Source organism: Gordionus sp. m RMFG-2023, chromosome 2 (genome assembly GCF_954871325.1).
Source record: "Gordionus sp. m RMFG-2023 chromosome 2, tfGorSpeb1-WG-v2, whole genome shotgun sequence".
NCBI lineage: Eukaryota > Metazoa > Nematomorpha > Gordioida > Chordodea > Parachordodidae > Gordionus > Gordionus sp. m RMFG-2023.
Window position 1 is genome coordinate 12,295,722 of NC_088776.1, and position 13,785 is coordinate 12,309,506.

Sequence of the window (13,785 nt, forward strand, 5' to 3'; positions counted from 1 at the left end):
TTTTTGAATTATAGAGGGAAAACAGAATTGAATTTTGGAAATATTTAAAAGGTTTTTAATGATATAAATGACTTAATAAGAAAACAAATATTTGATAGATTTTTAAATTAGATTAATACGATTTTATTCTAAAAATGTTTGACTGCTTGTAGATTTTCCTACTGGTGACTCAAAAACAAAAATTTTATATTTAATCACTTGAGTAAGAAGACCAATAAAAAGGGGAAAAAATTTGAAGATGTGTAAATACCACATTTCTATAATTAAGGGATAAGTTTATGTAATGTCTATTTAATTTTTGGGACAAAAACGTAATGGTGATTCCAGATATTCCCCAGAACAAATATAAAAGTATCTGTATATACAATGTATTATAGTTTGACGTGGACAGTTAATCTCGATGTTTTTAAGTCGATAAAAATTAGTGTAAAAATCTATCATAAAAAACATTAAAAATTTTAATACCGAACTTTTAAAAATTATACGATTCATTTCACATACTAAAATTGTCATAAAAATAATAATACTTTATTTTTATCAATTCAATTAGCTGCTTAGAGATCCGTTTAAAAAGTAATAATAAATGCAATTATAGGATATTCCTGTATTTATTTATTAAAGTAAATATAACACTTGAAATATTCCTAGGCTAAATTCCTTGAAAATTTTGCAACAAAAAAATAGCCGTAAAAAAAATTAAAAGAAAAACGACATAATATTTTTTTTTATCCAGTATGTTACCTAGAATCAAAGTTATCTGTGCCTGGATCGTATTTGTAGGTAGGAGGAAACGTGATCGGCCCTTCTTGAAAACCGGGAAATATTTTGCCACTGTTCTTTTGTTTTGTCAACTTTACGCGAATTTTAGAAAACAGTAAATTTAATAGCATTTTTGCAAGTGAAAAACTACTACAAAGTATCATTCTAAAACTTGAAGTTATATTAATTCAGCGAAATTTGTAAAGCTAACCATTTGAATAATAGATTTTAAAAATATTTTGCAAGTTTGAAATTATACAATAAAATGATACTTAGTTTGAATTTGAAATAAGATTTTGATAAAAGGCATCGAAAATTGTCAATTCCATTTATTTTAAATTAGGGGGCGCCCTACCTCATTCTTTAAACGTTGCTTTAAAAAAATCCAATTTCAATATAATATACACTATATATAATATGATCTTACAATCTTTCCTAAAGTTGGGAGGGGGGGGGGGGTTGATAAAAGGCAATTAAAATTGCCAATTCCATTTATTTTAAATTAGGGGGCTCCCTACCTCATTCTTTAAACGTTGCTTTAAGAAAATCCAATGTCAATATAATATACACTATTTTTAATATGATCTTTCAATCTTCCCTAACGTTGGGGGAGGGGGAAGGGTGGGGGGGGAGGGGGTCGAAGAATTTTAAAAAATTCCGAACTATCTATGTAAACCCTCATACCGCTGTAAATGCAGGGTAAGGATAGTTTATTTTTAATAATTTATATATGGGTAATTCCATGACGAATCGACCAGTGATTGAGTCGACCATCTCAAAAATTAATGAAACTTGACATGTTAGTTATGATGTAGATGTTAATAAAATCAAAATTTTAGAGCGCTAGTTTAACCAGATCAAAATATATAGGCTTTCAAAGTCGAAAATCAATGCGCGATTTCATAAAATCTTGTTTTTTTTAAAAAAAAAGACTTAAGATAGTTACAACTATAAAGCATTTTATTGGATGGTCTCACCTTAAAATATTAAAATTCTGCGGAAATCGAAACGAGAATTAAGTTTGAAGCAGAGATGCACCAATACCGATACAAAATATCGATCAACACTTTAAATTTTTACCAAATTACTGCCATGTACAAAATTTAAAAAAAATTTAGATTTTTATTTAATAGAAATTCATTTTTTTTATTTTGATTATCTGCCTGGCTGGCAAAGTTATAAATCCGCCAAATAGAAAAGAATACAAACTTTGTTAGTTGGAGGCAGATAAAAAAAAATCTTTTAGGATAATGTTGGAAATTCATTTTTTATTAACAAAATTTTTAACTGTTAGAAATTTATTTCATATATTAAATACTATAATCAAATGTCTAAATAATATTGATGAATTAATTATATAACTTAAAAAATATATTAAGTATTGTTTGACAAAACTCTTGAATATTTATCTGAAAATAAAAATGTTGGAGCAAATGGGATTCAACCGCATTAAACACTAAATAATTATTAAGTATATGTGGTATCAGCAAAAAAATGGTATTGGCGCATCTCTGATTTAGGGTTAATTAATTTGTATCTATCATCTATAGATATATTTTAAACTTATCTACCATTGATTATATTTACTTAATTTAATATTTAAACTTGATCGAATTTCATGAGATCATGGAGTTTATTGTTAGTTAAATGTAATTTGGCGTTTTCTTGGTTGGCGACGTCCAATCTGTAATTCAAGTCCCCAAACCAGAAGATATAGCTTTAAAAAAATATGAATAACTATTTTTGGGGATATTTTTTTTAAATACTCATGGTCTAATATTCCTATGTAGGCACATTGACTGAATTGGATTTTAGTGCATATATCTTGAAAATCCTATAACAAAAAATAAAAACTAATTATTATTTAAATTATTATATGTAGTGATTAATGTGATAACTTTTAAAATATCAATAATTATTGGTTATAAATTAGAGTGCTGCAAAATACTTTTTTTAAAGCCCAAGATTAAAGAAATATTCTCAAACACAATTTTTTTTATAAAATTTAGAGGGATAAGATTTTTTAGGATAACGAATCTTTTTCTAAATAAGAATCTGTTATATGATTAATAATTAGGAGAAAAAAGAGAACATGACTCTAAAATTGTCATATCATTCGGTTCGGGTTGTATCCTATTTCTTTTTTAAAAGTATTTTTTCAATCGTGAACTTCGATCAAGAAAGGAAGAATGGGAAGTAAAAATTAATAATTATTTTTGGGCCTCTAGCATATAATAAATACACCTAAAAATTGTTTAAATATATTTTTAATTTAATTTAATTTTGAAATTTATATTTAAAAATCTGATAAATCCAGTTTCCAAAATAATAAAAAATGTCGATGAATGAGAATGATAATGAAGATAATTTTGGTATAGATCATATCGACTAAATAATTTCCCTGGAAAATAATGATAATATGGAATTTCCTTTTCCTGGTCGCAAAATATTTTAATCTCGTTAAAAAATTAACCTATGGTAAGAATTTTATGTAAGATGCGGAAGGTTTATCATCAAACAAGACTAGTAGCTTCAACGAGGAAACTATTAAAAGTAATATATCCAATAAATTTAACAATTTATAGCTCAATCCTTAATCTTTAAAATAAAATTTGAATCAAAGCTGTATTAATTATAGTTTTTGAACTAGATGAGTTTATGTGAAAGTTGATTTTCTGGCACAGACTAAACATTGTATGTTTCAACTGGTCATAAGATATTATTCAAGAATTATATTATAAATTAAAAATTACAATAAATAATAATATTAACATTTCATTTTGTCCATACTCATCTATTTACTGATAAATTATTATCTGGATATTAAACATGCTTAAATTAACTACTCATCTATTTATATATTTTATCAAAACATGCTAAAATGTACTTATTTTAATCCTTTCATATTTTAACAAATTTTGCGAGAAATTAGTCCAATAGGTAAAAGAATGGTGGTCTGACCAGATGATAGACATGGCCATCCACTTATCTCCTACATAATTTTTATTCTAACTATTACTATTTTTGCGAGAAATTAGTCAAATAGGTAAAAGAATGGTGGTCTGGCCAGATGATAGGCATGGCCATCCACTTATCTCTTACATAATTTTTATTCTAACTATTACTATTATAACTGATCAAAAACGCCACCTACTATAGTTGATTTTTTTGAAATAAATAATATTACTGAAAATCCTTTAGAAATATTTTCTTAAATCTAAAAAATACTCAAATAAATATTTTTGATGATTTTTTTATGTAAAAAATATGCACATTATATTTAATGCTACATGGACTGCTAGTATTGAACTATTATTTAGTCATAGCTAGTGTAGTTAAACTGCTCGGTTTGAGCTGATTTTTATAAACGGCTAACTCAATATTATATCCAGAAAAATACTATACAAGCCTAAAAATTTGCTTATAGATGGCATCTATTAGCCAAATCTCAAGGTTTAATCAATATTTTTCTGGCTAAAATATTAATGGTTTTAAAAATAAGCGCTAATAACCGTTCATCAACACTAGTCATAGCTTATACTTTGATCGTTGCTCTAGATTGGGTATGACAGTATGAAAATGTTATAATTAATGAGATGCAATAAAAAATAAATATTTTATATATTTGAGATTTTAGTCAAATTTTTTATTTGTGGAAATAGAAATAAGTAAAAAATATTTTAAAAAAATTCTAAAGTAGCGTAAAAAGCAGCTAATAGCGCGCTACTTTTTTGAAAACGTTAGCGGTAGTTATAGTGCGCTATTTTGACTACTTTTAAAAGTAGATTTTAACAACACTGTTCCCATCCCAACACATTCCTTCTCCAACCATAATTATATTCGACTTTTTTTAATCACATGGAATAGTCAATAAGTATTTTACTTATCTATCGTAATTTAGTAGTAAAGATTTTGGGCATGCCACTTTTAAAACACTTGCAATACTAAGACATTGAAACGGCCCGGGTATATTTAAAAAATTTAAAATATGGCCCGGCCCTAAAACCAGCCTCAGGATTGGGACTAATATAACAGTCTCTTAAAAAAAGTATAAATATGATAGACTTGGTTCCTTCTCTCCAATTCTTCAGCGTGAGCAGCAAAGTGAGTATTAACAAAGCACATGGGTACGCCATGCAAATTGAATCGTATAGCTACACCACCTTTATTTCCCTAGTATGATATTATGGGTAATTTTTAGTTATTTAATATATTTGTATTTCTATTTTATGTGGAATTTCGAAATTGCTTTTGCTATTATCTTTTATCTTAGTCAACTTTTTAATTTTACCGTAACTATTTGAAAATTACCATACATCATTTATAAAAATTGGATAAAATCAGCCAGTGTTTGTTTATTAATCTAATTTAAATAAGCCAGCTAAGTTTCGAATTTTTTATATTTAAAAAAATATATATATAAATTAGCAAATGAAAATGATAAACACTAAAAGAGAATCAAATCACCATCTTTCCGAGTAGCCCAGTTCCTAACGTCTCACTAGCTATATCGCTAATAAAAGGTAGAATATCCTTTTTAACGAATATTACCAACATCATTCCAACCAATCTGACCAAATGAAGTTTAACGTAAGGGGAAAATGGAGTAATTTCTTCGATTTCTTCGTCTTTGACTTCTATACCTGGGTGGAGGGCTCGGGTATGGGATTTAGAGTGTGGCTGAGCGGAATCGGTGTTGGCTAAGGTTAATGCCTCATAACTATCGCTTAGCTTGTCTATAAGGGATTGTGAATGTTGTTTTTTTTAAATATAATTACTGGGCTGGAAATATTTGAATCTTAAAATCATTTTTTTGTTTTTAAAATCTTAAAATCATTTTTTTTTAAATCTGAATCTTTGGTATTTAAATTATTCAGATTTAATTATATTTATCTAAATCTAATAAAAAAAACTAATTGTTAATTATCAAGAATTAAAATAAATTTTGTTTTGATTTTAAACGTATTCAGTTGTTCATAAATTATTCATTTAATTCAAATTATCACTACCATTATCGTTATGCTTGCCGTAATATTTGGAATAAGAGGGATTGCTATTTTCACCTTTAAGGTTTAACCCCACCAAGTCGGAATTGAAAGAGGTCGAAGGTTTTAAGGATGATTTTTTCGCGTTATATTTTATGGGGCTGATGTAATGATTTCTATAAGCTTGTGACAAGGTGTCCCATTTATTACCATAGTATTTATTGTATCTTAGTTTTTTTTTTATTATGATATATTATTATAAGTGTTTTAGCAAATAATATATATCAAAGAACTGAAGAGGACAAAATTTTAGACCGACCCAAATGTGAAACAAAATACTTTGAAGCCCAGCCAAGATTTCTTTGGAAATTTTTTCCCTGTAGGGATTTTGTATTTTTTAATCATTTTAAAGGCCATTAAAAATTTTATAATATCGTTATTTTTAATTAATTTGGTTCTCTTTTGTAATTTTTATCAAAGATTAATTAAAATCATGAGCTGTAATTCAATATTGAATGCTCCATTATACGATTTTCTAGACGACTAAATAGGCTCGACCCCTATTTTGTAAAAAAAAAAAGGCCAGGGTTTATTGTTCAAATAAATTTTAAAGCCTGACCCATATACCTGGGCCTTGGTTCGAACTTGCAAGTTTCTTATATAAATAAATCATGTGGAATATGTAAGATTATTAAACTGAAAATAAAAATTGTATTGAACGAGAAGCTTGAAAAAATTTAAACTCATATTAGAACAAGTAAATAAGATGATTGTAACCAGAGTTTGGGGAAAGAATAAATTTAAGAAATATAGAGATATTCTTTTAAAATTTATTGGAATTCGTTTTTCTAAGAGCCGGAACCTATTCTAACAAAGGAGTAATTTTTCAAACAATAAAAAAAATGTCATTTTAATGCTTAAAAAAATTAATATAGTGTCATCTTTATAAAATTTGGTTTCTGCTCTATCAAAGACCTATATAATATTATTATAATTTAATAGAAATTTATCTTCATTTTGTTGAGTTGTCAAAGATTTATCAGATAAGGAAGTATTTCCTTTTACAAACTGGAAATGAAAGGAACTAATTTTTGTTTCATAAGTCTAACTTTTAATATCTCATATATTATATTATTTATATTAACTCTGACTATTAAATAAGAAAATGACAAACTTGTATCATTATTATAATGGAAAAAATGAGTGGCCAATAAACTTAAAATTTAATTTAAGCATTCTCTTTAAATACATATAGTATAGGTTAATTCTAATGACACCACTAAATTTAGGAATTCTCTTGGGATATGCAGATTCAACTTTAGCTCCATCAAATAAATTTATAACATATTTTAAAAATTATTTAAATATATTTATATACTTCTGAACAACTTTTCTAAGACAGGAATCACATGCATTTAACCATTCTGCCTCTTTATGGCTCTCATAAAATATATATGCTTCGGTCCTTAAATCTAATTCTTGAAATCTATATAAACAAAAACGCATTCATTTATTGAATTTATTGTGTCTAATTAAAATATTAATCCACTAAATGTTCAGGGATTATAAATACAAAATGATTTAAGGAGAAAGAAAAACTCACGAATAAAAAATATAAAACACAAAAAATAAAGCATGTAAGATTATAAGTGGGAACCTTAGTTGTAGGTATGTTATATTGTATGTATTTATAATATAAGATCTATTTTTATATAATCTATTTATTTTATTCAAATATAATATTAAAAGAGATATCTTTATATATAATTAAACATCATTTAAGATTATAGTTAAATAAAATGAAATATTAATCACAATGTATAATATAAAATTAAGGTATTGAAACAAGCCTATGATAAAGCAAAATTTATAATTATTTTTTTTTAGATTTAAAATAAAGATAAAAGAAAATCTAACTAATGTAATAAAAGAAAGCAAAAATTTGATAATATTTGAGGTTTCTGATAGATTGGCTTATTTTTTTATGCAATATTGTTGAATTTAGATAAAATGTAAAGTATGAAGTAGTTGTTTTGAAATAATAAATAAATAATGTTATTTGCATAAATAATTCTAAAGAGAAAATGAAAATTAGGTATAACCCAATAGCAACTATGTCTGCAGGCCTAGGTGAATCTTCTGGATAATCCCCTAACCAAGGAAACAAATCTTCACTCACAGACTGGCCATTAACATTCCATGAGCCAATATAGACTCTAAATATATATCGATTTTAAATAAGTATATTTCAAATAATTTACATGATAATAATTTATAGATTTGGCTATTTTCCCTCAATAATGTAAGATGGATTTTTATGATATCAAATTTAAATTTTTATCAAATACTATTTTAAATTTTATAGTATTTAAAACCTAATTTGTAATTATAATAATATTTAAATAATAAGTAAGTTAAAACAAGATTTATAATCTTTTTCAATACATTATTAATTTAATAATATGAATTAATAAAATCATTTTTAAAAATACTTAAATAATTTAAATACTTAAATTCTTTCTCTTTGGTATAATCTTGTTGGCATTGTGACATATGAAGTTTAAGAATTACATCCCTATTAGGTAATCCTGTTTTAGTTTTCAAATAGAAATCACTTTTATTGGATGATTTAATTTTTTGACTAATTCCAGATTGTGGATGTGAAAATAAGTCATCATCTTTAGCCAAAGATGGACAAGAACTGTTTCTTCTAAATATCCTATTAATATAGAAAATTTAAATGTATATCAAAATTTAAATATAAGGATATATAATTTTTTATAAAGATGTGTAAACAAAATACATATGAAAAACGTAAAAATAACCTTTCGTGATTTTTTAATTTATCATTTATTTCATTATTATAATCGACAAATTGGTCTTCAAAGGCTAAATCTATATTCCATTTATTATGGAGATTAATTAGATATGGATACCTAGCGTATTTTGCCTAGAGTTTAATCTTTTCATATCTATAAAATATGAGCCATATTTATAGTTGTTATTATGTGCATAATTATATTTCGTTCCTTTATAAATCAAATGACAATAATGAGTAAAATATTGAAAGTTTAATCTGATATTCAGTTTTATTTCCAAAAATTAACCTTAATCATTTTAAATGAATGTATGACAAAAATGGGTGCTAAATGATGACCAATTTTAAAATAATCACGATACCGTGAATAACGTTTAGAAGCAGAAATAACAACAATATATTTATTATAATTATAATTTAATAGTAGTATATTGAAAAGCTCATGAATTGTGTCATACCGTTCTATATCCACATGATGTTAAAAATGACTTTTTATACGTGAATCGATTGATTATAATTACATTATTCTATTTTCATAAACATTTTAAAAAACAAAATGTAATGCATTAAAAGCTTAAAATAATTATTCCAACTTTATTGTTATTTTTAAATTTTAAATATTTCAATTCCAAAAAACCCATCGATCCCAGCTAGTAGCAATGCACGTCAAACCATTTTATAAACAAAAACAAAAGAGTATTTTCTAACAACGACCAATGTCTGTCAAAATATAACATTCTCATTTTTCTATATCAACTTTCTGAATAAAATATGGCCATTTCAGGATTCGAATTTAGCTCTATTTTAGTGCAATCTGAATATTTATAAAATCACACTATGGTCAGATTCGAACTTCCCTTAGTATAGGAACGTTATCATGTCCATATCTAAATTTAATACTCATAAGATAAATTTCGGTATAGCGTGAAGTTTACCACTATTAGGCAATGCCGTTTACGCTACTTTAATAAAGTAGCCGGCTATGGATACAACTACTTTACAAAAAAAAATAGTTTAGCCACTAATAAACTGCTTTATCAAAAGAATAGTGCGCTATATATATTATGTGTAATTTAGCGTCTATTTTAGTAGCTACTTAAAAAAAATTCTACATTTTTAGTAAGTGAATAATAGCCGCCTCTGATATATATTTTTATCATTCCTTGTTAGACTAAATAATATCTCACTGGATCTGGATAGGATAAGGTCATCATTTGTTTTATGAAGAGTGATTTTAAAAGAAGGATCCTTTTAATTTTTATGAGATCTCATATAAATGATCTCGAAATATATATTATATAATCAATAATATATATCATCCTCATCGGAAATATTAGGAAAAAATTTGAGAAGTCGAGATATTCTCGTTTTGTAGAGTAACTTTTTTTTAGTGCTGAGTTCAAAGATAATGAAATATTTAGTTTCTCAATAGTTTGCGCTTTGATTTAATTAAAATACTGAATAAGTAAAAATAAAATTTATATATTTAAGAAGCTTGTTCTTCAATATTTAACAAAAGTTCTCTAACTTTGTTGAGCTTTTCCTAAATTATACAAATTGGATCTATGTTTATAATTAAGGATAAAATTAAATGTCAAATGGATGAAGTGGATTTGATTAAATTTAACTTTTTCAAATATATTTATTTTATTTATTCAAATTATAAATAAAAGTGGTTATAATCATCATTTCAAAATATCTATTAAATATTTATAAATAGTAGCTATTTTTTAGTTATAGCTACTCTATATAAAATAGATTGCTATTAAATAGCTACTTTTTTTATATAGCATTGCTACTGACCGATACATAAAAAAATATACGGTACTTTTAAATACTTATAACATTGTCATCAGGGTAGCGATTGATTATTTTTTCGAAAAAAATACAGAATTTTAAGATGGTGGAATTTGTCTTTGCTTTTGAGTGTATAACATTCACCTATTTATTTATAAAAGGAATTCTTAGATTTTATGTTTTACTTAGTTGTTTTCAATTGAAAATTAATTATAAATTAGACATATATTAACTCATATTTTTTTAATAAATTTCCATGGAAACTCCTTATAGCGCTACTCTTGCTAAAGTAGATAAATAGCTTTGATTATTTTCCCATACTTTTTAAAGTTGATGAATACTTTTCTTTTTCAATAATCAATTTGATCCTATCAAAATTTTTTAGGCTATGGGATCTTTTAAATAAATTTTTAGCAACATTATTTATTATCATTGTTTTAAAAAATGAATGGATATTTTCTGGAAAAATAATTACAATGGGATATTTTTTAACGTTAAATTACATAACACATTCAGTTTTTACTATAAAAAATTAATTTTATATTTGTTCCCCAAATATTTATTTATTTGAGATAATTAAAAATTATATGAACAATTGGCATGATATTTCTCTTTTATATTCAAAAAAATATTTTTTTATTGTTCCTCGAATATATATATTTTTTAATAGTAAATATAGTATTCATCTTTTTAACATATTATAAATATAGTATTAATAGGTTATAAATAAGTATTATTAATATTTATTTACGAATTTTATAAGGAAAATGACAAGGGAAATTTTTTCCCATTATGGAGATGATAGTCGTACGACATTCGCCTATTAGCAAGGGAAAAACACTTTATTTTCTCACTCATGCACCTTAATGAATCAATTTACGAAGATATTAAAATCAGATATTTAGATAATAGACACCCTCCCCCCCCCCCACCTTTCTACCCACTCTCCTATAATAAATAAAATTATTTACAATTTTATATTAAACATATAAATAAAATTTAAATTATTAAAAAAAATTGGTAATCTTAAGTTAATTTAAGCAATGGCAATAATTCTATATATTTATAACAAACTAAATATCTTGTTCTTATCATCAAAATATTAATCAATTGGTGATCTTCAGGCCCATAGTTAATAAATCTCTATATTTTTACTTATAAACTAAATTATTGTAAATGAAAGGAGAGACTGTTTTATTCCTTTAAACATTTATAAGCAATTTGAATTTAAACTTTTATTCAATAAATAACATCAGTAGAAAATTTTAAAAAAATATCAACCTCAGTCTCAATATATTCTTTTTATGAATTTATTATTAATAAAAAAAACAGATTATTCAAATAATTCAAATAAGAATACAGAATTAATTTTTCATATTTCCGCTCAAACAAATAAAATTAAAAAAATGCGCTAATCGATTCGTATTTGTTTTAAATAAGCCATGTAATTAAATAAAATAACAGTGGGGTGGGGGAAGGGGAGGGGTAAAAAAAAAATAAGATTAAAAAGAGAGTATGTGTTATCAGGTGATATACTTTTGCTAATTTTTATTTTGTTTTTTTTTTAAATAAGGGCGTAAAAAATATATCAGAGGTAGTCTAATTTTATAAAGAGGGTATTACATCATTAGCTTATAAGGTGAGAAATTGACATGTCTGCCTCATGCTAATGATAATGAGCAGGCCATTAAGGATATTATGATCGTACACCAATATAATTCTTTCTTTTTCATAAAAAATCCATCATAATTCAAAAAAGAATTTAAGTTAACACATTAATGGTATTGATATGGATAAACAAGACGGCGAAAATGAAGCTTGTCTAAAAATATTGATGCCGCTTATTGACATATCGATAAACAACAAATAACAAATCAGGATGAAATTTATTCGCGATAAAAAATGACGACGATACTAATTTGCTACAACAAATTCGTCGATCGTTAAAAACAAATATAACAAATTTCTGACAGAGGAATGTTATAAATGTTAAAAAATAATATTTTAATAATTATAATAAATTTTAATAAATTTTAATAATAAAAATATGATAGAAAATTATTATAAATAAATTTTAATATTAACCCTTCAATACTCTTGTGGGGTTATATGAAACCCCAGGCATGCTAGAAATGATATTACATAAAAATGGTTAAATATTATGATCTGGATTCTTCGGTAACTTCCTCAAATATATCTCAGAATCTATATTCCAAATTTAATATATCTCAGTTGAGAAGTTTTTAAGATATAAGCATTTTGTGACTGATTGGTTTGTAATACCCCACCAAAATAAATTTGTAATTTTTTAAGAAATTTTTTTAAAAATTCTTAAAATTATAAATATATACTACTATATTATAAAATTTATTAAAACAAAATATAAATATCTTTTATTTTGATTGAGATATATGAAAAAGAAAACTTAAACATTTTTTTTGCTGGAGTTATTTTATTCTTATTTTCCCCATATGGTTCATTTTTCAAATTATTTTTATCATATATATGGTTTTTGTAGATTCTGATAGTAAATAAAAATTATTTAAGATGTAATATCATGTAATTGATAAAGAGGAATAAGATTTTATTTATGATAGTGATCATGATACATAATCTGAGTAGATATGCAAGTTGAAACAGACAATATACTTAAATATTATTTAGGTAAATATGGAATTATTTATCATATCTATTTCTCTGTTAAATTAGCTAAAAATAAGGTGACTCAATGGGAAAAGGATTGTAAATCAAAGAGTAAGAACACATCAACAAAATTTAATTTTTCATATGTCAGGAGTAAAAAATATGGGAAAGAAGCTGACACAAAATGTTTTGGTTTATTCATATCACCAAAAATGAAGAAATTATTTATCACAAATGAAAAAATTAAAATTATAAGTAAAAACTACACTGATCAATATGAAAGTTCTACTAAACAGGTTGATGTAATAGAATTCAAGGCATTATTGAGAATTCTTTATTTAACTGGAATTTTCAAATCAAATTATCAAAATATGTCAGATTTATGGAAATCTGATTGGTTTGGAATTGAGATATTTAGAGCAACAATGACACTCAAAAGATTCAGATTTCTAATTCATACAATAAGATTTGATGACATATTAACAAGAGAAGAGAGAAAAATGGTAGACAAAGCAACTCACATTAGAAGTATTTTTCAAGAATTTGTTGATAACTGCTACAGATCTTATACAATATCAGAATATGCAACCTTAGATGAAATTCTTCCAGCACTTCCTGGTAAATGCCCATTTAGGCAATACATGCCAAATAAACGATCAAAATATGGCATAAAATTATACTCCTTATAAAAAAACAAAATATTTTTGTCAAATATATAAAATAAATTTATGTTTAGAACACATTAATATTTTATGTAATAAATGTATTGCATGTCAAATTTAG

General features: G+C 24.9%; 1 protein-coding gene across 1 annotated transcript in view; it reads right to left on the bottom strand.

Annotated features, from left to right (window-relative positions):
• The window catches only part of LOC135923645 (inositol polyphosphate 5-phosphatase OCRL-like), a 35,887-nt gene extending 27,077 nt beyond the window's left edge, over positions 1 to 8,810 (bottom strand). Inside the window, exons 1-11 of the mRNA XM_065458509.1 lie at positions 8,681 to 8,810; positions 8,570 to 8,639; positions 8,254 to 8,463; positions 7,847 to 7,960; positions 7,123 to 7,230; positions 5,769 to 5,971; positions 5,227 to 5,495; positions 4,825 to 4,932; positions 2,526 to 2,593; positions 2,365 to 2,476; positions 742 to 851 (exon numbers count right to left, since the gene is read on the bottom strand). Of these exons, the coding sequence (XP_065314581.1) occupies positions 742 to 851; positions 2,365 to 2,476; positions 2,526 to 2,593; positions 4,825 to 4,932; positions 5,227 to 5,495; positions 5,769 to 5,971; positions 7,123 to 7,230; positions 7,847 to 7,960; positions 8,254 to 8,463; positions 8,570 to 8,639; positions 8,681 to 8,714 (1,406 nt within the window). The 5' untranslated portion in view covers positions 8,715 to 8,810. The remainder of the gene's footprint in view (positions 1 to 741; positions 852 to 2,364; positions 2,477 to 2,525; positions 2,594 to 4,824; positions 4,933 to 5,226; positions 5,496 to 5,768; positions 5,972 to 7,122; positions 7,231 to 7,846; positions 7,961 to 8,253; positions 8,464 to 8,569; positions 8,640 to 8,680) is intronic.
• Positions 8,811 to 13,785: the final 4,975 nt, after the last annotated feature.